General features: G+C 43.4%; 2 protein-coding genes across 4 annotated transcripts; one reads left to right on the top strand and one right to left on the bottom strand.

The window, feature by feature from the left end:
* The first annotated feature begins 3,478 nt into the window (after positions 1–3,478).
* On the top strand, positions 3,479–8,505 carry LOC136502636 (protein HEAT STRESS TOLERANT DWD 1-like). Its single transcript, XM_066497893.1, has 13 exons — positions 3,479–3,663; positions 3,794–3,847; positions 4,049–4,155; positions 4,262–4,340; positions 5,790–5,963; positions 6,088–6,186; positions 6,390–6,558; positions 6,774–6,877; positions 6,969–7,108; positions 7,198–7,270; positions 7,713–7,825; positions 7,933–8,050; positions 8,182–8,505. Exons 1-13 carry the CDS (start codon positions 3,619–3,621, stop codon positions 8,335–8,337), a joined length of 1,431 nt encoding a protein of 476 aa, XP_066353990.1. The 5' UTR covers positions 3,479–3,618; the 3' UTR covers positions 8,338–8,505.
* Positions 8,506–8,792: 287 nt separating this feature from the next.
* Positions 8,793–14,449, bottom strand: LOC136502637 (CBL-interacting protein kinase 32-like). Of its 3 annotated transcripts, none has more exons than XM_066497894.1 (15): positions 14,132–14,449; positions 12,440–12,680; positions 12,133–12,195; positions 11,888–11,959; positions 11,678–11,785; positions 11,517–11,597; positions 11,324–11,377; positions 11,085–11,210; positions 10,913–11,002; positions 10,429–10,551; positions 10,222–10,332; positions 9,771–9,884; positions 9,582–9,638; positions 9,430–9,504; positions 8,793–9,249 (listed from the first exon to the last, which is right to left on the bottom strand). In XM_066497894.1, exons 2-15 carry the CDS (start codon positions 12,608–12,610, stop codon positions 9,172–9,174), a joined length of 1,323 nt encoding a protein of 440 aa, XP_066353991.1. In that variant the 5' UTR covers positions 12,611–12,680; positions 14,132–14,449; the 3' UTR covers positions 8,793–9,171. The 3 variants fall into 3 exon arrangements, with proteins under 3 accessions (XP_066353991.1, XP_066353992.1, XP_066353993.1); XM_066497895.1 differs by having other exon boundaries at positions 8,793–9,259; XM_066497896.1 differs by lacking the exon at positions 12,440–12,680.
* Between the last annotated feature and the right edge of the window lie 8,866 nt (positions 14,450–23,315).

Consider the following 23,315-nt stretch of genomic DNA (forward strand, 5'->3'; position numbering starts at 1 on the left):
CCTGCATTGCCAAAGTAGTAGTGTTATGGCTAGAAAACATTATGAAAATGAATGTACCTTGGGACATATTTACAGTTGATCAAGCATAAGCAAGAAAAAAAGCAACACGACTGTAGTCAGTTGTACACTACTGAAGACGTCTGATTAGTCCAAAATCCAAAAATAATAAATGTCTGTTTAATTAGCAAACTTGATCTAGTTGTACTATCACTGAGACGCAACACGTATCTTCCTAATCAAGTTCGATAATGCTCCCACGCCGGCGTCCGTCCGTCAGGAAGCCACGTGCCACACTACGCCTCGCCGCTTCTGCCCATGATGCTTGCTCCCGCCTGCGACGCACGCCTCGTCCACGACAGTTGCTCCCTCCCGTCGTTCGGCCCGCCCGTCACGCGCCTGGTCTGCGCGGATTCGACCCCCGCATCGTGTAGCCCACCCGTTGCGCGGCCCGCCCGCCGCGGCCATCCCTCGGGGCGCCCCCATCCCACGCGCTGCCTCTGCTCTCCCCATATCTCTCTATCTCGCGTCCAATGATAGCAGAGCGCTTCCCCCAACCCCAAATGCCACCGGGATACCTCGCCGCCGCCACCCCTCTGATGGCCGCTGGGCGCACGTGCCGGGGCACCTCGGGTCGTTCCCGGCCGAGCCTAGGGCACCCACGAGCACGGCCAGATGCTAGTGGTGGTCGCACGCCGCCAGTCGCCGCCGGCTCCCACCCCGAAGACCAGAATTGACCGGCCAGTCCTCCCCTCTCCTATGTTGCAATGCATGTTTCAAGTGTTTCAAACGTTTTAGAGGTATGTTGCAATTATTTTATATGTATGTTGCAAAAGTAGATTAGGGATATTGCATATGTTGCAAGCGTTTGTTCAAAATATTTCATTGTTTCAGACGTTTATTGCAAGCATTTTGATCTAAATGTTGCATATATTTCATACATATGCTGCAACAGTATGTTCCAAATGTTTCAGTCTTATGTTGCAGTAAGTGTTTTCATGTTGCAAGTGTTTAATCTGGATGTTGCATATATTTCACACATATGTTGCATGTGTATGTTCCAAATATTTCATCTCCTTTCAGATGTATGTTGCATTCAAGCGTTTTCATATCACAAGTGTTTCATGTTTCAGACATACGTTCATAGAGTCATAGGGGCACAGCCCGGACGCCGAGGGATGGGGCGCGACGAGCCCGGGGGCCTGTGGAAGGGGCGCGCTGGGGCCGGGAGATGGGGCGTGCGGCGCCCTGGGGCTGCAGACGGGGCGCGTAGCACGCTGGGGGCTGCGGACGGGGCGGGTTTGGGGCCGGCACGCACCGCGCTTGTGGACAGGCACGCTGTGGGAAGGTTGGGGCGAGTCACTCGTATCGTATCGGACGGGCTACTGTGGATCGTACGGGTGTGGAGCTGCGTCCAGACACGCTGCTGGATCCGGACGTCCGGACACGCTAGTGCCTCCCAATCAAGTTTGGGAAGGATCCAAGAGTCCTGAGCTGCTCCTTATACATTCTGTTCTAAAACAGTCATCTTCAGGTTGCCCGATTTGAATATGTACATTGGAAAAATGTTTAGACAATCGATTTGAGAAGTGGGACAGCTGCGACGAGGTCCTGTCTGTACTTCACTCTGGCAACCTTCAGGAATTTGTGTGTGATGTGATGCCTCTTTGTGAAATAAAAAAAAATGCTGTTTGTTAATCCTGAATTCAAGAGCCTGAAGATTGGAACCTGCCTTATTTTTTTGAGAAAATTTCCTATTTGACACCGGAAATAATGCTCCTCTCCTATTTGGCACCGAAACTGAAATTCTTTCCTATATATCCTCCACTCGAGTTTTTCTTTCCTATTTAACATTTTCGTCAGTTTGGATGGCTAACGGTATTAAGTCCTAGGAGAAATGTCTGTTTTACCCCTAGAGTTTTTTTTAACAGTCATGACATTCCATGGTTGATATTGATATTTTTTTTAATGTTTTTATCTAGAACTGCTATGTTTCACTTTTTGCTTGTGTTAAATAAATAAAGGAACTAATATCATCTTATATGATTACTTATAATAATATACAGTTCAATATCAATCCTTCAGGTACATGAAACACAACAATAAAATGAGGTCTCCAACAACATCCAAATTCATAAGATGACATGCAGCATGACAATAACACATTTATTTTGAAACATTGTCACAGGTTCGAGATAACTAGAAGATTTAGCATCCATGATCACAATAGGAGTAACATACAGGTTCACATGCACAGAAAAATTCTCACAGGTTTGCATCCATTACATGACAAGACATCTCTAATACAACACACATTTCGGCAACTTTCTCATACAGGAATCACAAACTCAGCCTTCTTTTGCTTCTTGTGCTCAGTGTAGGACTACTAGGCTGAAGTCTTTTGCTCCTTATGGCCATTGCAGGGCTATCAAGCTGCAAGAAAAGATTTTTTGCAGCTTTTTTATCTACTTCTTTCTTCCTCCTTTTGCCCTTTAACTTGACAACAGCAAGTTGAACGTGTGCAGCAGCATGTCGATGCGAGCGTGGTCGGCGAGGGCGCTGATTCCCCGTGTTGATCAAAGTCTGCAATGATACATTAATCTATGATGATTATTAAGGGAAGAAGAATCTAATAGCATGGTAGTTAGCATTAGTGGGGCTGCATGCATTGCTGAAAGGCCTTGTTAAAAACATGGGTATGACTTTGCACGACCATGGTTCTTCATAAGGACAAAGCAATGAACATTGAGCTATCAATGGAATCATGTTTGGGGCATATCATCATCTGGGGGCAGTGGCAACATCCAACACCTTCACGTTATGGAACCTCAAATCGAGAGACATTGTTGAGGCATTCTATGAGACCCACCTTGTAAATTAATAATTGAAATAAAATAGAAGTTCATATTCATACATACTAAAAATGAGAAATAAATCTCAGGGAGCAATCATAAGAACTTAATTTTCATCAAACAGAAACAGGCAAATTTTATTTTTATTTATACCAAAAATCAGCTATACTTCATTGTCATCTGATATCTAGTGGCAAAGTGAAGCTTTATCCTCCAGTTACCTTCTTAGGCTAACAAAGTGTTTAGTTTGTGATAATTCAAATAAATTCCAATCAAATAGATGCTGGACGGAGGCCAAGATTAGTGGAAAAAGCAATATGGATCAGGTGCAGAGAATTTAATTAGAAGATCACATGACGTACCTGAAGCCGAACGTGTGCAGCAGCCCGTCGATGCGTGCGTCCGTGGCCGCGTCGCCCTCCTCCGTGGCCGCATCGCCCGGCACCGAGGCCGCGCGGGGCGCATGCTTCGCCGGGCGGGGCGCCTGCTCGGCCGCGCCGCCCGCCACCGTGGCCGCTCCGCCCGCCTCCGAGCCCATAATGATTTGCAGGCCAGTAACGTCCTCCCGGCCCACCCCGAGCCTCCCGGCCCGTCTAAACGGAGGGAACGCGAAGTTTTCTGCCGAAACGGTGGGGTTTGGGGTTTGGGTGCTTAGCCACGGCCGCCGCCAACACCGAGTTCCACCGCCCCTCCGCCGCCTCCTCTCGCTCCCTCGCAGTTGCAGCTCCGGCCGCCCTAGTTTGCAGAAGTCAGTAAGTTTCCTTCCCTCATGGGTCGCAACATCAAGAAGGCCAAATCCAAGAAGTCTAAGAAGGTACCGTACCTGATAGATAGTGATACGATTATTTCTGGAGCTCCGATTGCTGTGGTTTCACCTTTTCCCTGATTTCTTCAGCATGTTCTTTGCTTTACTTGACTAATTCTTTTGTATTTCTGGCCTGCAGAAAACTGAAGCGTCCTCGTCGTCCAATCCTGCGGTTGCCTCTGGTCCGGCTAAGGTGAGGAAGAATTTAGTAATAGTCGATCCTATGCTGTGTGGTTTTCCCCTTCGCACAGCCGAGATAGCGGTGTTTGCTCATAAAGTTGCGCCTAAATGAATCGCCTTTTCTGCTGAGTTTTCGGATTGTTTGTTTTGTGTAAGATGATGCATATTGTTTCAGTGTGTGAGCTATACTGAACCGGTCAGTGCTTCGTTTTAGGTCTGGCAACCGGGTGTAGATGCACTTGAAGATGGGGAGGAGCTGCAGTTTGATCCTGAGGCTTACAATTATCTCCGAGGTTTTGGCATTGGCTGGTCTTGCTTGAGGTAAAGTTTATCCTCATAGGGCTTTTCCCCCTTTTTTGGTGCTTATTACTTCAGGAGCCAGGACAATATATGATCTATTTTTAATTAATAAAACCGTCCGTTGCAGTTTTGATGTTGTGCGGGATCAACTTGGACTCGTCCGATCAGAGTTCCCCCATACATTCTATGGTGTTGCTGGAACACAGGTTGCGTTAATCTTTACGCCTTCAAAACATAGGCATTTCTTTTTCGCAAAACTAGCCATTGTTACTATCAAATCTTGAAATGCTTTTTGATGTCTATCACATGGTGCTTTTTTGTTATCTAAATCATAACTTATACAGGAATTAATTTTGTACTGTTGTTCCTGTTAAGATGTTTTGGATTGAAAAGGTGCGCCATTGTTGATTTTAAGCTCAGAAAAAGCTATGCCAAAAACGTTTTGTGAGCTTTTGCTTGCATTTATATCATTACTGTTGCTAGAAATTGTGATGGATTGCAAGTGAGTGAATTTGGATTGTTAAAAGATTAATACAAGCATAAATGTGACAGCTTTGTTTGATGTATCGATCTTGCTCTTTCTGGACATTTCAGCTCAAAGGAATGGCATAAGATTTGCTATAATTGTAAATATCATTTCTGACAGTAAAATTTAGTTTCTCTCTGAGTTAAGAGCTAAACTCATGTTGCCGCCAATGTTTTCTGATCGCCTGATTAATCGTGATTAATTGCGATTAATCGTCCTTATCGGTACTTAGCACTTGATTAGGCCCTCCGATTCGATCAGAGCGATCAGAAACCTGATTGTCCGATTAATCGTCAATTACTCGCGATTAATCGTCCGATTAGGTCTCTTTGCCGATCAGCACTAAATAGGTAGATGGGCTACTTCAGTTTACTGGGCTATATTTATTTGGGCCAGGCCCATTAGGGTTTCTCTTATATACCTCACCCCCACTCTTTCTCTCCTCAGTCCTCAGTACTCCTCACTCCCGCTGTGTGTGCAGCTGAGCTCCATCTCTTCCCTGCTGCGTGCATCTCACTCCCTCCTCCCTCCCTTCCAGTTCCAATCCAAGCAGCCCATCCGTGGATCTTCCCTGCTGCTTGCTGCTTCCTCCTCCCTTCTGCTGCAGGGTCGCCTATTCTCTTCCCCACCTGCAGGCTGCAGGTCCAGGGAGCACAAAGATGAACTCCTCCTCTGAAGGTGAGTCATTAAATCGGCTTTGTTCTGTCATTTCTGTCATCTCCTTTCCTCTGCACTATGCTCAAATCTTGATGCTTTATTTCTTTGGCTCTTTGCTGAACTTGCGTAGATGAAAATCGAAGGCGGCAGCTTGCAGAGGTCGATTAATCGTCCTGATCGTCCTAATCGGTACCAGACCGATTAGGAACGATAAGCCGATCAGAAAACATTGGTTGCCGCATTTGTATCATGATTGTTGCTAGAAATTCTGGTGGATTGCAGAGAGTGAACTTCGATTGTTAAAAGATTAATACAAGCATAAATGTGTCATCTTTGTTTGATGTACCAATCTTACTCTATGGACATTTTAGCCTAAACAAATGGCATAACATTTGGTGGAATTGTAAATAATCATTTCTGAGAGTGTACTCTAGTTTGTCTCTGAGTCAAGAGTGAAACTCATGTTGTTCAGGCTGAGAAAGCTTCATGGAATTATATTGGCGTTTTCAAGCTTTCTAACATAATTGGGAAGAAGCGGGAACCTATACCAGCTTCAGCAGTTGATGGCGACACTGATGTGGATAGCGACAGCAGCAGTGATGAAGAAGATGAAGAAATTAATGAGGATACAAAGCCCATCCTACATGTATGTTTTTTATTACCGAAATCACAACTCTACACTTAGCCACAAAAAATCAAGTTTTTTTTTCAATACCAGCAAGCTATGTTGATGTAGTGATGTTTTCTGTTGCTATATTTGAATGTACCAGCTAAAAAAGGTGGCTCATGCGGGGTGTGTAAATCGTATACGCTCAATGACTCAAAAACCATATATATGTGCTACATGGGGAGATACTGGTCATGTTCAGGTGATTCAGTTCTTACCCCATTCCTTTTTCATTTGCTGTTATCATTTCCCTGTACATCATTTCCCTTTTCTAGTTGCCTAGTAACAGAATGGATCTTATTTATGCATATTCTATTTTCTTTGAAAACCTTTGTCCAGAAACAGAATGCGCCATGTTGACTCCTTTGTGCATTGCTAACTGATCTCTGGTTGCTAAATATGCAGGTTTGGGACTTGAGCTCCTTCCTTAATTCTTTAGCAGAGTCAGGGACTGCTGCACCCAAAGAAGATGACATAATCTACAAACACCTACCTGTGAAAGTATTTAGTGGCCATAAAGATGAGGGATATGCCATTGATTGGAGTCCACTTGTTACTGGAAGACTTGTTTCTGGTGTGTATCTGATCTTGTCCATTTCACAATGTTTGTCATCTGCTATAATGTTTAGAATGTTTCCATAGTTGAGAACTTGATGCATCATGTAGTTCCCTCTATTCCATATCCAAAATAAATCATCAATGCCATTTAATTTCGTATATAGACTTTCGGAAAAAAAATCGTATATAGACATTCTCAATTTCACATGGATTAATGCTTTTTCTATGCAGGTGACTGCAATAAGTGCATTCACCTATGGGAACCAACATCAAACAACTGGAACGTAGATTCAAACCCATTTGTTGGACACTCTGCAAGTGTTGAAGATCTACAGGCATGCCACTGAACGATTGTATCTACCTAATACCTATTCATATGTTTCCTTGAATGTGATTGTCTCAACTTTAATCACTATATGCTTGCAGTGGAGTCCCACAGAAGCCGACATATTTGCCTCTTGTTCTGTGGATGGTACGATATCAATATGGGATATACGTACAGGGAAGAAACCTTGTATTTCTGTCAAAGCTCATAAAGCCGATGTGAATGTTATCTCATGGAACAGGTATGTCGAGTGGGAAACTATATTGATTTTACTAGTACTATAACTTCTGCTGCATACTATTTTACACACATTTTGATCTGCTTTGTCAGGCTTGCTAGCTGCATGATAGCTTCTGGGTGTGATGATGGCAGTTTCTCAGTTCGTGATCTTAGATCAATTCAGGTATTTCTTTCCTAATAAATCGCAATTTTCTATGCTTTTGAGTTTCAGGGATGTAGCCAACTTATGACATTTTCACTGTCTTTTTATAACTAATCTGGTTTCTATTTGACTCTGTAATATATGGGAAGAAATACACATGACTGGGTGTTCTTAAGCTATTAGTACATGACTAAACCATCTCATGGAAAACATAGATAAGCTATGCTTTTGCTACTCTATTTTGAAGTTAAAGATATCCTACAGTAGATATCGCTTTGTTACCGTTAGTATGTAAACAGTGTACTGTGCACAAATCGTTGCAGCTGACTTCCACGGTAGCACCTTTGTATTACACAGATTATCTTGACATATTCGGCAATTAGTACTGCTGATATTACTTTTGGTTTTGTATTTCTTAGTATATCATGTTAATCTTTTCTTGTGCTCTCTATCATACTGGCAGGAGGACTCATTGGTAGCACATTTTGAGTACCACAAGAAAGCAATTACATCTATCGAGTGGAGTCCACACGAAGCATCATCATTAGCTGTAACATCTGAAGATCATCAACTAACGTAACTCGCTCTTTATCTTCTCCCATTCATGTTTTAGATGCACTGGATTGCTGAGAAATGTCATGTCTAGTATTTGCTGACACCTCTCCTGAATTGTCTGGATTCAGAATCTGGGACCTTTCATTGGAAAGAGATGCAGAAGAGGAGGCTGAGTTCAGAGCGAAGATGAAAGAGCAGGCAAATGCACCTGAGGATTTGCCACCACAACTTCTTTTTGCTCATCAGGTAGTACTTATGATGGCATTGGAAATTAACCAACTTATGGCTTTACCTTTTGTGGCTGTATCATTTTTCTTGCACAGTTTTGTTGCTTGTAAAGAGTGAATCACATGACACTGGCTGTTTTGTATGAGCAGGGCCAGAGAGATTTGAAAGAACTGCACTGGCACCCACAGATACCGTCAATGATCATATCAACGGCAATTGGCGGCTTCAACGTGCTGATGCCTAGCAACATTGATACAACCATTCCTGGCAGCACTGATACAGCAATGGCATCTGCTGAGCCATAAGGCCTTTCTGGTAGCACGGCTCCCAGCTTATAATTCCAGGTTTATGTAGTGGTGTATCCGAATGCAGATAGCATTTTCATTGAGAGTGTTACGTTGTTGTGTAAGGGCATGATGGGAAAATTTTGATTGGGTGTATTCTATGATATATGATAAGATTTAATATGTGCATGCTTTTGCGGTTTTGCCAGCATCTTTGATGGTAGTTGGCCCATCATATCTCAAGTTATTATCAACCGATGGTTGCTGCATGATAGCATAGACAAGAAGGCTCGGACGGCAGCCTTCGTAGAGCTTGGTTGGCGGTCTGTTGTCGGCTTTGTTCGTTTTGGAAAATTCGGCAGCCGCTCATTTGTATATGCTGTTTTTTATAACAAACTTCATTGCATTTAAGAATAGCATACAGAGAGAAGCCTAAAAGAAAAGGCTCCCAATTTACAGAGCTGAGCCTAAAAAAATGAAATGATGACCAAATACAAATATCAAGTTTGCCCCTCTTTTTCTCCATTCAAAATGCATGGGAAGTGCCGGAAAATGGGGCAGCATAGAAAGAACATACTTGGCTTCTACACTAAACAGTTTCCTGATCATAGTATTGCAGCTTACAACATGACCCATAGGCATATAGATTTACAAAACACACCATATTCACAAAACCTACTGAATAGCAAATTCTTCATCCCGGCCACAACGAGCAATGCAATCTCTGGTAATGCCAAGCCACCCACTGGTACATACAGAGCGCAGTGAACAAAACTGTAGACTCAGACTACGAAAACGGAATCTGCTTGGAAGATGGGACACAACTAGTTTGCCATCTTCCTTCCCTAGTGGATGCTAAGAAGCAGGTTGCATTTGCAGATCTTCAGATTTCCAGACAACGTCCTTTAAGGTCTTGGAAAGGTTCTTGTAGAACTGCAGTAAACTAACAGTTAAGTAACAATATTGTTCAGAGAAAAGGTGCTAAATTTCCTCCTAAATAAGAAAAAAACACTAAAAGAACAAAATGAAAAATTATGAATTCCAGTAACGTCTTCAGTACATGAATACATGTGTTTCATTTATTGGCATGATCTTTGCATGCATGGTGGTTACCTTTTGGAATTCCAGAGTGTCACCTTTTGCTTTCCGGACTTCTACCATGTGAAGAGAGGGTGCAACTTGCAGTATCTGAATGAAAAATACATAATAGATGTTAGGCACAAGAAGTTTGCTTAAATTATTTGCAGTTCAGGATTTTTTATTACCTCGGTAGCAACATTGAGCTTTCCCTTCCTCCCTGCTTTTACTCTCTCAAGTCTCAACTGGTCACACAATAAAAGATAACTTCAGAATGGCGCAGAAAGATCTATTTAAAGCTTTTGTACTTATCAAGAAGTCGAGACTTCAAGAAAAATATCCACACAATCAGTTATTATAGAGTTGCAGGGAGGAACCTTGTAATTTTTCTTCTGAACACCAAATCCTAGAGGTTTTGCAGCTTCCTCAATCTTGCGTACAATTTCTTTCGGTGGACATTTTGATGTGAACCTTGTTTCTCTTTTGAATTCCTGCAAAGGCAATGATTACAAATATAGGTAGAAAGTATACAAGGGGAAAGTTGCAGAAACATGACAATTAGGGAAAAAACTAAACTGAGAAAATAAATATAAAACTTTCAGAATCAATTTATAATCACACAGGCATATAGAACTATTAGCTTGTAGCATTCAGTTTAATTCTTTCCATTCACTAACTGTAACAAAGAAAATTCAAGTGCATATAGAGGAGTCAGGAGCATCCAGGGCTATGTCCTTAGAAAACCATGGTGATTTAAGCTTATCAAACATTTCACTTTCAACATTTCAGATTACTACTTACTATAGAGGAGTCAGGAGCATCTCATACCTGCTCTGAGTCAAATAGGTTCCCAAGATTTAGGCCTGCTGACCTTGAAATCAGTTCAAATGCATTGAGAACTACGGGTTCTTCTTCTTTCTTCTCTGTCACGTGGTGCTCCTGAATGAGGTCAAATAACAATTGGAAAAGTAGCCTGTAAGTACAATCTGTGACATTTTGGATGACATAGAAAATAGAAATGTACCATTTACTCACTTCTGAATCATTGAAGACAGCATCCACATCATCCAATGGTGTGTCATATTTCTCGTCAAACTCCGGGCGCTTGTAGCCCTTTTTAAACCATTCATCCTCCAGTATTTCAGGGATTGTTATTCTCTGCCATGGTTTACCAAAAACATTAGTCTAATGTTATGGAGCAAGATAGAATTATGAAGGCTCATCCTCTTCAAACCAGACTCGGCACATCCTCATGGTGAAGATGAACCACAATCCAGTTGCAACTTTGCCTCCTTGACTGGAGGTTGCAACTCTTTCCTCACACAAATAGTTTCATTTTGATATATGCATGTTATCTATATACTTTCCTAAAAGAAAACTGAATCCGGTTTTTTATCTCCCAAATATATCTATCACTGGCTATGTGCTAGTAAGTGCAATAGGGACTTTTAAGGTTTACAAAATTCCTAGACTGTTTTGGTAGTATTTTATTTCGAGCAGCTTTTGTGCTCTTGCATACCATCACTGGATTTGGATCAAGGATTCTTGTTAACAACCTCTTGGCAGGGAAAGACGTCCATGGTGGAAATGTATATTCTGCATTTGAGATCTGCCAGGAATAGAAGGATAAAGTCAAATAAGAGTGAATAGGCAAGGCTACGTCAGTGGTCTTAAATCCTTGCATTGCTCACTTTCTTATACAGCGTCATAAGATTAGAGTCCTCAAAAGGTAAATACCCAGCTAGCAGAACAAACAGGATAACTCCACATGACCACAAATCAGCCATTGCACCATCATAGCCTTGGTCTTCTAGGACCTACAGCAAAGGTGATCAGAATATTTGAATTACCATAGTCCTAATGAAACACAGCTGTAATAAAATCAGTTATGGGTTCACTTTATATTGTTTTCTGTCATTCTGTGCATTACCTCTGGTGCAACGTAGTTTGGAGTCCCACAAGTTGTGTGCAGTAATCCATCATCCTGAACAGAAAAAAGGAGACAAGGAGCATGCTTCAAAGTATGTAGTGGGGTCTCAAAATTTTCAAACATCAAAGGCTATAATTGTCAGTTAATACAAAAGATATAACTTTTGACCTGTTGTTAATACAAGAAGCATTACCTTGATTTGCTGAGATAGCGCACTCAGCCCAAAGTCAGAGACCTTCAGATTTCCATATGAGTCAAGCAGTAAATTCTCTGGCTGCAAATGTCATGGTTTAGATTCTGAAATAGAGTTCTTAAATAAAAAGAAAAAAAAGACCACAGAGAAAATGAACGCACTTTTAAATCCCGGTGGTACACACCCCTGCTATGACAATAATCAACTGCATTGATTAACTGTTGGAAGTATCTCCTCGCCTCATCTTCCCTCATTCGACCATGGTTAGCCTGTATGACGACGAACACACAAATTCACTGTTAATTAAAAAAAATTTCAGCGATAAACTGGAATTTGTGGATACTGGAATGGACAATGTGGATATGACTTACAATTGTGTCAAAAAGCTCGCCACCAGTAACATACTCCAACACAATGTAAATCTTTGTTTTACTTCCCATCACCTGAATATTATTAAAAACATTGACTTGTCAAAGATTAGCTATTGTCCGTAATGGAAGCAAAATAAGCATGCTAAATGATTACGGCAGGAATATCTGCCTTGGCTCTTTTGTGATTGAAACCTTTCTAAGATCAAACTGGAATATTATGAAGGTATGACAATTTCTTGCATTACCTCATATATGCGAACAACATTAGGATGCTTAATCAACTTCATGGTCGAAATTTCCCGCTTAATCTGCATTCAACCATGTAGTTTTCTCATCAGCAATATAATTACTTCCACCAACAGCTACTAACTGAACTCTGAATAAATATGCCAAGCTTATATTGGGCCTGCAAATAAAAAGTAGTAAAGACACTAAAGCGGGGAACAGAATCTGAATGAAGGGACCATATATAATCTAGAAGATGTGAAGCATCACCAAACTAAACATTAAAAATGGCACAATAATTCACAGCGTGTGTACTTAGAAAGTGACCTGCTCAACCATCTTGTGCCTGAGCACCTTTTCCTTATCTAGGACCTTGATGGCTACCGGTTCTCCGGTCTCGGTGTTCTTTGCGAACCTGACCTTTGCGAATGTGCCTTCGCCTATGGTTCGGCCGAGCTCATACTTGCCCACACGTCTCTTCACCTTGGTTGTACTCATTCCCTGCCTTACTGCCTTTTTGAAGTCGGTCTCAGGAGGATTCTACACGCAGCCAAGTGGTTTCACTGTCCTGTGGGGAGAATTGTACAGAGACTGTCATACTACAGCTTGCGATGAAAATGACCACAAGCTGATACTCACTTTTTTCTTGAGGATAAACTTTGGATGGCCTCTTATTTCAAGAATTGAGTTACAAGTCGAGTTTGTTTTATAAACTCGGAGAGGATGCGGTGCTGTTTTTTTTTTTGTAATAATAAGTTGGTCTAGTTCCTCTCTTTAGAGTAAGAAGCCGGACATTCTGATTCTATCCATTATGTAAAAAAAAAAAAACCCTAGGCAGCAGTCATTGCACGAGTTCAATCAGGATTTGTGGTGCATTTGCATATAGTATAGTTTCTTATTATCTCAGATGATCGATGAACATTGTTGACGATTGACCTGCAACTACTTGAATTGAATAATGAATCCAGGACTGATGAGCCACCCCACCAGGACTAGTCTAATTTCCAATTCACACTGACCCACCCCAGCAAGTCAGAAAAATAGTGAGATCGATGAACAAACATCATGTAGGAGTATTTCCGAAATCCTAAATCAGAATAAGGGACCGTTTCAAAAACAAAATAAGAGGGGTGGGCAATTGTAAAAGAAAAAGAAAAAACTGGAACATTCTTTGAATCTGGACAGGGGCAGCACAGAGCAGAGGTCAACCGGCCACATGGTTCCTCCGAAGAAGCTAGTGTTGAATATTCGTGAAGGGTAGCGACGGGTGGGTGGCATATTCCAGGATCTGGGCGAGTAGTAGGCCGTCAAGAACATGCTTGCATGGTGAAGCAAGCGGCAAGGAACATTGGATTGGAACAATGGTGGGTGGATTGGATGCAGCCAGAACCTCATGGTAGCATGGGGCTCAACTCATGGCAGTGAATTGGACTGGGGAAGGTAAGAAGGCAGCGGAACATACATACATACGTATCATTTGTAATGTCAGATCATAGACGAATGGATCAATGAACACAAGGAAATGGCCATGGCCACTCTGAAATCAACGGAGCTGATTAATCGCACAAAATGTTGGGAAATTCTGAAGTTTTGTGGATATATACTGTATCAGACAGTAAAGTAAATGGATATTCAATTATGTAGGAGTCAAAAACTCAGGAGGTACTGAATATTCTCCTCTCTCGACTCGAAACACACACACACACACACACACAGAGAGAGAGAGAGAGAGAGAGAGAGAGAGAGAGAGAGGGAGAGGGAGCCAAATTAAATGAAGGCGACGCTGGGAGAAGAGAATGCATCATCATAGATTCAAGCCTCCATGGGAAGGGAAGGGAATCCCAACGAGGAAGCGAAGCAAAGCAAGACGACGGCCGGGCCAAGAAGACGAGTGAGCATTTGGGGCTCAGTACGAAACACACACAGGCACACAGTTTCCGTCAGAAAACAACAGAGAACGCAGAGAAGGGGAGACATTTTTCTTCTTTTTAGAAAGAAGAAGTAGAAGAAGAAGCTTACAGGTAGTATCTGTAGGCTGTAGCTCTGCTCGCGGCCCCAATCTCCCAGTTGGATGAGATGAGGACTGCCTCAGGAAATGCAGCAGTGGCGCCGATGCCCTCGCTCTCCTCCGCCGCTGGCGCTGAAAAGGATCTCTGGAAACGGCCGTTGGGGCGAGGAAGAGGCGGCTGGAGTTGGGAGACGACGCCCCGCCCTTTGGCTCTGCTGGGTGAGATGTGACCGAATGCGCCGATGCGCTGCTAACTGCTCTACTTAGCAGCGCGGCATGGATATACTCTATGATCTATGATGAGGACGAGCAGAGCATATGCAGAATTTTGCAGCGGAGAAAAGACGACAAACAAATTCCAGCCAAGCTTTATGATAAAAAGAAGAAGAGGGACTGACAGCTGCGGGGCCCACGGAGGCACGCCGAGGCTGGCTGGGCACCACACACACACGGTCCACACCTGACACCTGCACAAACCACCCACGTTCTTCGCCGTCGTACGGCTACTGCAGCAGCGGCAAGGCCGCCCAGAGCTAGCAGCATGATTGGTCTGCTCTGATCATGGATGGACGGAGACCTGGATCGATCCGATCCGCTTGCGAATGCGATCCAGATCGCCGGCGCCGGACCGAGATGCCCTCCGTGCCCGCAGCACGTTCGCTGGGGCTGGCTGGGCTGGCCACCCCCCTCACAGTTCATCCGAACCAGCCCGCAGTACTTCTTTCTCACATAAACGAACCAGCAATGAGATGATGCCCTGCACTGCACTGTCGGGCCATTCGGTGGAGGAATATATGAGAGGAAATCTGTCATGAACGGTAACTTTCAGCCGTTGCATTGTACTGTCAGGCTCCGTTCGCTCGGAGGAATATAGATAAATTTTATGAAAGAAAATCAGTCGTAAACAGTACTTTCAGTAGTAAACAGCAACTTTTTTTTCACCATCCGAATGGGCCAGAGATCGGACAATTATTCGATCTTTTACTAGTGCACTGTTGTCCTTACAAATAGCAACATGCGTACCGTGCCTCACCGTAAGCAGCCTGTTCGCTTGCTCGTAAATGATCGTAAATTTCCAGCTAGGAATAGTGTTTTTCTCTCACATCAAACCAGCCAGCAGTAAATAATCCACGATAACGATACGGCCTCCCGAACAGGCTCTTATCCAGAAAAACGTGCTAGTGGCCGCTGTAAGTTACTGATGGTAGTACTGGCAATAATCGCCATGTTCGTTTGAGTTTGTTTGGCTTATAAGTCGTACTTTTTCAGCCAATAAACAATATCTTTCTCTCACACCAAATCAGCTAACAGTAATTTCAGCCATGGCTTATCAGCCAAACAAGCCTAAACGAACACGACGAATACTGTCTCAGTGTCTCGCTATATCGTAGTGTAATAGTGTTTGGTTATCAAGTAATTAGTAGGTTTACGTTGGCTGGTTAGATCAGAGATTATGGTGCATAGATAAAAGTAGACATGATCAAACACCGAGTCGGTAAGGCTGAAAAAAAATGTTGGGTCAAAATCTTTGGTCCAAGCTCGACTTGACGACGCACTTGCGGAGGCCACATCAGGACGGACTATTTCTTACGTTTTTCTATGTTAGGTTAGATTTTTTTCTAGGTTATTAGGTCGAGTTATTGGGTCGAAAATCATGATCCAAACCCGGCCCAGCCCACTACAGAGTTAGAGTTTTTTTTCGTGCGAGTTGAGTCGAGTTGGTCGGATCAGGTGGCCCGCAATTAGGTCTAGAGATAAAAGTAAAGTTAATTAAGCTTATAATTGGTTTCTTAAATTGGACCTGCTGTGATCATCAAACAACTATATGAGATAAAGTAACCAGCCTAAAATGGAGCCCTTTCAAGCTGCTAGGCCATGTGTAAACCCTACCCTTGTTCAGTTATTCTTACCCCTCTCATCTTTAATTTTCCCCTCTCCAATAGGCGGTAATGACTCAGGAGCAGGTGTCGTCGGTGATTGCAATATATAGTGTGTGAAACCTCTCGTTTGTCGTACGTCGATTTAGATGTTGTATTTTGTTTGCTATTGACATGAAGGGTGATTAGGTCATCAGTGACGGATGGACAATACATTATACATGTGTCGCTATTGGCATGTTATAAGTCACGGATGCGGAAGATAGAACCCGTCACTTATGACACAGTCATCGAACATAATTAATTAAGGATCGGTGGATTTATCATATATCTGACCCATTAATATAGTCATATATGAGCGAGGGGGCTTTAGATATATCTTCTTAGAGCATCTTCAAGAGAATAGCCAAAAAAGACTAGCCAAATTTACTGATTTAGCTACTCTATAAAATAGATTTGACAAAAAATATTAGAGTACTCCCAACTCTGTAAAACTAAGAAGCTGTATAGCTAGTGAGGTAGGCTATCCAAAAGTAGAGAGCGAATGAGGTGTGATGAAGAACTACTAAATTAGAAAACGATTTGGCTAATGTCTTGAAGATGCTCTTATTAGGCCATTGGTAGGCTGGAGCACGTTAATTAGTATTGGGTCACCATGCATGGTCACTAACAATGATATTCATGGCTGTCGGTAAACCTGTCACTTTTGACCTGTCATCGGTGATATGCATGTATCTGGATGCTGCTTGGTCATCGTACGTCCCTGTGTGCAGTGTACAACAAGGGAATTATTTGGCCTCCGATCCGTCGCTGTACGTGTGCTTGTCATTCGGCATGCATTGCATGCATGTCCAGCTAGCTAAAAGCAGGTTTCTTTTCCTTATCTCTTTTCTTTCTTTCTTCTTTCTTTTCTTTTTTCTTGCGAGGAAAGGTATGTGCAGGTTAATTAAACTCGTGCCTACATAATATACGATTGATTCTGTCACGGCACGAACTCGACGAAAAAAAGAGAAATGAGAATGACAACTTGACAAGTACTCGTACCTCAGCACATACGCATGCATGCATGCATATCCTCGCAAACAGAAAAGACAAGACAGGGGGGGGGGGGGGGGGGGGGGGGGGGGGGGGGAAGGAAACCATATGCGTGCGTGCGTGCATGCATATATATCCCACGAGTTAAGCTAGGTAACTTAAGTACAGACAGATCACAGATCTATAGTTAGCGGGTGTTTATTTTGGGTTGACTAAACTTTAGTCGTCCTAATTTAGTTACTTTGGAGACAAATACACTGACTAAAAGGTCTTTAGTCATCTAATCCCCAAAGAGTAATTAGAAGGGACTAAAACCCCAATTTGGACAGGGGCTGCACCTCATTATTGCAGCAGAGAGCAAAGATTAACGGCATTTAATAAGGGCATTGTGGTCCAGTTTTAGTCCATTTTAGTCACCAAACCAAACACCCTAGGACTAAAGTTTAGTCCCTAGTCTAACCAAACCAAATAGGGCCTTAGTAGAAAATATATATATATATTAATATAAGTTTGTAGAAAAACAATATGATGCCCATAGTTGTTTCATTGTTAACTAGATATATGCCCGTGCGCTGCATGAGAGCGATGAGTTTTTGCACACGCCTATGACAACACACATGATTTACGGTTTTGACGACCATATTATAAATCTTCAATCTAATTACATAGGAAACATAAAGCTTGTTTCATAATGTTTATCATACATATCATGTAGATTTAGTGGTTTTACATATAAGCTTGTTTCATAATGATTATCATACATATCGTGTAGATTAAGGGTTTTACTTTTCGTAATACTTTTGTGTGCTATTATTTCCGTTTTACAAGCTACTAAGCTGATTTGATTATTTTTTTGAAAAATAATAAAAGCCAATAAATGTTTTTGCATTGGGAACTCCGTGCTTGCACCAGGCGGGGTATTGATGCATTGATAATGTTGAAATTCCATGCCGGCCTTATTTGTACTTATCTGCTCGTATGCTTTTTGCGGCTGGCCGTTGGGAGCAGTGAGCAAGACAGAGGGTTCGACCTGGCGTGTAGGCGTTCAGGCCTCGCTTCATTGTGCGCCTCCATGCTCATGCTCCATGCGGCATGGCATGTTGGGTGCGCCAGGCCGGCCGCCGGGGCACGGTGCGTTTATGTAGTCGCAAGCTCGCCGCAGGCTACGTCGTGTGGGCGGTGTGGCAGTACCAGTGGTTCGAGAGTTGCACGTCGGACATGCGGGACTTTGGCACGAGCAGCAGCCATTACCGGCCTACGGGCAGTAGGCAGATTCGATTCGAGCACGGCACCATCCTCGTCGTCGCCGGCTGGAGCCGCCACTCCGAGCTCTGCAGATTCGACGGCTGTTTCCTCTGTCGACACGGCCGGCCTCAGGGACGACAGCTGCGAGACGACGAGGACGCGAGTGGGTCTGGATGCCAGACGCGGCCGCGCATGCGTCGACCTTGCCGGCAGCAACCACCCCCGCGCCACCGGTAGCCGGAAGCTCCACCGTTTCTTCTCCCTCTCGAACGGCAGCAGACTCAGCAGCGCCGGGCTTGGCTTGTAGCCATCGGCAAAGCGAAGGGTGCAACGGAGGCGATCGCGATCCAGGATTCCACCGTGGTTGAGTCGAGTACGTCGAAGCTTTGTTTTTTTTTATTTATTATTCCACCGCTGACGATAGGTGCTCCCTCCATACCTACCAAGAAGTCGTCCTGGCTCACACCACCGATTTCGCAAAGTTTGTCGTCTTGGCCGCGCGGTCGTGGTTATGGACGCGTTTGCCCTTGCATTAATCACGGAGTCCGTCGTTCCGCGCATGTTTATCGTTCCGTGAGCGTGCACAGCGGCAGTAATCGTGGCCGCTTCGTTCCACTCGACGCCTGTTCGCACGCCTCCCTTAAACGCCGCGCCCCTTCATCTACCGCAGCCTCGCCGCACGCCTTCATCTACAGCATCGTCTCGCCGCTCTCCGTCGAGGACTCCGTCGAGCCATGGACGACGTCGAGGCGCTGCTCTCCGTCAAGGACTCCGTCGATTCGCTGCTCTCCGTCGAGGACTCTGTCGAGGCGCTGCCGGCTTCCGTCTACGTGCCGGACTCCATCGTGGAGGTGTAGCCTGCCGTCGAGGACTCCATCTACGTAGAGGTGTCGGCTTCCGGCGAGGCGCCGCAGGAGGTGCCGGTCTCCGTCGTCGAGGTGCCGGACTCCATCGAGGGCAGGCAGTGTGCTCGCTGCGGCACATTGCACGCCGGTGGCGTCTTCTCAGAAGCTTGCTTCCATGCACGACGCAATGCTCGCAGGTGTGCACGTTTGTGGACTCATGCACGAAGACTATGACCTATCAGCACAGATGTTGCATGACCAGGTGAAGTTTGAGTGTGAGATCTACATTCCTAATGTGCACAAACTTCAAATGGATGGTGAGACCATTATTTTGCCCGAGGAAGTTATCAAGAAGTTGGACGAGCACATTAACTCAGTGGCAAACAAAGATCATTAAGGTACCATGATTTAACCTAAGATACATGCAAGGGCGGATCCAGGGCCCGGGCTACCCGGGCTGCAGCCCGGGGCGAGTCCATGTAGCCCCTTTAACATATGTGGTGTTTAGCCTAAAAACTATGATCTTAATTAGACAAAAGGAGGCCTAGGAAGCAAGATCAAACTATTTTGAACGTGAATCAGCAGCTCAACCCGGGGCGCAGCCCCGTTCTGGATCCGCCCCTGGATACATGCATCTCCATACTTGAATGTTCTAATCTGCATAAACTAACTTGATCATTCTAAGTTTCAGGGACAGTAGCAATGGCTTCAGCAAGCAATGAAAGTTCACATCCAATTTGTAGTGACAGCCTATCTTCCCTCTCTAGTTTGTCCTTGTGCATGTGGGGTATCTTGAATTTGTTGCACCCTTTAACCTTCATGGCTTCCTTCAAAACACTTTGAAGTGTTACAAATATCATGTTTGCTTTCCATGGGGAGTACTCCATGAATGCCTATGTAACATGTGTTGAAGAAAATCAATGAATGAGTACATTTTCATGTTAAATAAACATTGCAACATGTGAACAATTGATCTTTTTACCTGTTGGACGGCTGGAACTAGATCTTCTATTGTTTTTGCATCTTTCTTGTATTGAATTGCTTGAATAGCCCGAAAAAAAACCCAAGTCCAAAATGTTAAAATCCGGAGAATTGGGTGGTTGACAAATGAGTCTTATGTCACAGCCTTCTTGCTTAGCAGCCTCACAAAACTCAGGATCATCCAATTTTAAATGTGAAGGGGCATTATCTTGTTGAATGAATATCGGCTTGCTCACATCTTCTCTAGGCCATTTGGCTCTAATGGCGGGTAGCACTTTGTTTAACATGAAGTACAGTAGTTCTTGTTCTTACAAGTGCGATGAGGGTCATCTTCCTCAGGTAGCAAATAATATTTCTCGGATTTTTGAGATAAGTAGAATCATTTTTCATCAATGATCACATAGTCAAAAAAAAATCCTTAAACCTTGGATCACCAACCAAACCTTGCTCAACCATATCAACACACCACTTCAACCTAGTCATCTTGTTTGTATCAGTGAGGTACGGTTTGATGCTACTAGAGTGACGCCTAAGCAACCCTTTTTTTAAATACCTTTGAATCCTAGACTTGTTTATACCAAGTTTGCTAGACACATCTTCTACGGTCATTCTTTGTTTGAGTGGAATGCTACGCAATTGTTCCAAGTCTAGAGGGATTGCCTTGCGACCACATCTACCCCTCTTTTGACTAGCAACCACAACTGGAATGTCATTGGCAAGTTGGTCTTTACCTCGCTTCCATAAGCGCTGTACAGTTCGAATGTGGAGTCCAAAACGATCAGCAACAATGCTTGTATCTTTCTTGCCAAGTTTCCCATTTTTACTCCTAGCTAACAATGCTTGGTACACTTGTTTTGTTTGTTGTTCGGCCATGTCCTTCAATCGGTACCTCAACAGCATGTTCTAGTAAAAAAAATGAATAACATTCATCTACTTAGCCGAGAGCATAACGAAAGGAAAAAACAACCCGAGAGCATTACCAGCAACGTTTGCAACGTAACCTAAGTCAACAGCGCCAAATTCATCTGATGGAAGGTTCAAATCAAATCCTAAAGATAAGGAAACAACAAAATGAGAAATTTGCATGCTACGAACATCGTAAAAGGAAAATCCAAATTGAGTAACAATAGGCACAATACCAGCATTGCCGTCACCTTCTTCTATGCAGACGTTGAGATCAAAGGCAGCATTCCTTGATCAGCCATTTAATTTGATAGATGGAAACAGAAGCTAAGAAGAACACCGGACAGTGGTAACGTGAAGCTAAGAAGGAAAGCAATGTTTCTTGCCTTTAAATGGATGGCGCAGACAGGCAGTCCAAACGTTTCGCAGCGATGAAACCGGGTCGTCGTGCGCGCCAGCAAAAAAAAAAAAAAAAGCGCGCCACGCGAACGTTTCATAGCGAAGAACAAAAATTTGGAAACGAACTACGCGCGCTTCAAAAAATTTTGGCAACGAACGCATGCAGCGCACGCCATGCAGCAGCAGCACTCCACAGCGAGCAGCGCGCGAGCCAACAGTGCCATGCAAAAGTCCGCGGGGTTTCGAACACAGCACCACCGGACTCGGGACTAGCTGCGCTAGCCAGTAAAACTCAGGAACTTTCTCCTATGGAATGCAGCCGCGTATTTATTAGGGACAAATAGAGAAAACTCTACCATAACTCTATCCTAATTAATATACTCCTTGGTAAACACAATCATGTCTAAACGACTTTCTGTACAAGAGGGAGTACTTAGCTTTGTTTTTTCCGTGGTTGAGTCGAGTACGTGATTGTTATAAGTGGGGCAGCAGACGATAGTTTAGTTATTTTTCGCTAAAAATAATCTGTATGGCCCCGTTCGCTGGTCTGAAACTTAGCTGAAACTGGCTGAAAAATACTGTTTCGGCTGAATTGTTGGGAGAGAAAAACACTATTCCAGCTAAAAAAAGAAGCCGAATATAGGGTAAGCCAAACAAAGCCTATGTCACTCGGACAATTCTGTGGCTCGTGTCACTCGAATTTTTTTTGGCCGTCCGATCGCGGGGCTCACACACCACGCCCGCTCCCCTACGACATGGGACAGGACTGGACGGGGCGCTGCAGAGCTGCGAGACAGTGGAGATGGTGCTGCAGCCTGCAGGTGCATGGTGGTCGGGCGCCTTGTTGTTGCGGTCGGTGCTCCTGTGTTTGCGACCAGATATGTGCATGCTGTGCGCCTCGTTTTTTTTTTGCTGCCCCAGGACCCCACCGGCTACCCACTAGGGCCTGGTTTAGATTCGGGTTAGGAATCAGTATTTGGCACTGTAACACTTTTATTTGTATTTGACAATTATTGTTCAATCATAGCCTAACTAGACTTAAAAGATTCATCTCGTAATTTACAATTAAACTATGTAATTAGTTATTTTTTTATTTATATTTAATACTCCATGCATGTGTCCAAAGATTTAATGTAATGAAGAGATTGAAAAAACTTGCAATCTAATGCATGTGTACAGCTACCTAGTAGTGTTGCGGCAAGGCTGGTGGACTAGCTCGCTGCTGATCCGTCGCTATCACTGTCACCTCGCCCTTGATGCATATTTATTCCTTTAACACGAGCATATTACGAACCACGTTTTACTATTTCTATTTAGGTGTAAATTATATATTTAATTGGTGTAAATTAATTATTCGTAAATGAGAGTAGTCAAAATTAGTCAAACAATTGTCGGATCATTTTTTGGCTCTTTTTTTTTTGTTTGTCTAAATGTTTTATTTGGTTCCCTTTGAAATCTTCTAATTTAGCTTTCATAGAAATAATCTGGGTAATTTTTTATTTTATATGTTCTATCCGTTTGAATCAACTTTGATCATTTGATCTAAATCCAGTTGTCTATGTATGTTTGAAATCTTCTAATTTGGCTTTCATAAAAATAATCTGGATAATTTTTTTTATTTTATATTGTTCTATCTGTTTGAATTAATTTTGATCGTCCTGTGGTTATAAAATTCGAGTGTTCCGTGGCCTTAGAACACTCGATTCTATCAACCGGTCAGTATCGAGTGTTTATTTGGCGTGTGTCCCTCGGGTTAAAGGTAGACAGACCCTCTATTTTTTATGTGGTAGTTAGTAGTAGTAGATAGATTGTTTGGATTGGATCGTCCAACCTTGCATGCCAGCTGCCATGCACGTGCTCATATACCTAACCTGAGGTTGGGCCGGGGTTGGCTGGGTCGACAGACACAA

The sequence above is a fragment of the Miscanthus floridulus genome, chromosome 14 (genome assembly GCF_019320115.1).
Source record: "Miscanthus floridulus cultivar M001 chromosome 14, ASM1932011v1, whole genome shotgun sequence".
Lineage (NCBI taxonomy): Eukaryota > Viridiplantae > Streptophyta > Magnoliopsida > Poales > Poaceae > Miscanthus > Miscanthus floridulus.

What these genes read in the sequence shown, in the direction of transcription:
- LOC136502637 (XM_066497894.1), bottom strand. Translation starts at nt 12,610, where the DNA reads ATGAGTACAACCAAGGTGAAGAGACGTGTGGGCAAGTATGAGCTCGGC. An exon ending in GCGAGCTTTTTGACACAATT is followed by an intron (nt 11,786 to 11,887) that starts GTAAGTCATATC and finishes GTCGTCATACAG; the next exon opens with GCTAACCATGGTCGAATGAG. An exon ending in ACCTATTTGACTCAGAGCAG is followed by an intron (nt 9,885 to 10,221) that starts GTATGAGATGCT and finishes TTGCCTTTGCAG; the next exon opens with GAATTCAAAAGAGAAACAAG.
- LOC136502636 (XM_066497893.1), top strand. Translation starts at nt 3,619, where the DNA reads ATGGGTCGCAACATCAAGAAGGCCAAATCCAAGAAGTCTAAGAAG. An exon ending in CAAGTGTTGAAGATCTACAG is followed by an intron (nt 6,878 to 6,968) that starts GCATGCCACTGA and finishes ATATGCTTGCAG; the next exon opens with TGGAGTCCCACAGAAGCCGA. An exon ending in GTGATCTTAGATCAATTCAG is followed by an intron (nt 7,271 to 7,712) that starts GTATTTCTTTCC and finishes TCATACTGGCAG; the next exon opens with GAGGACTCATTGGTAGCACA.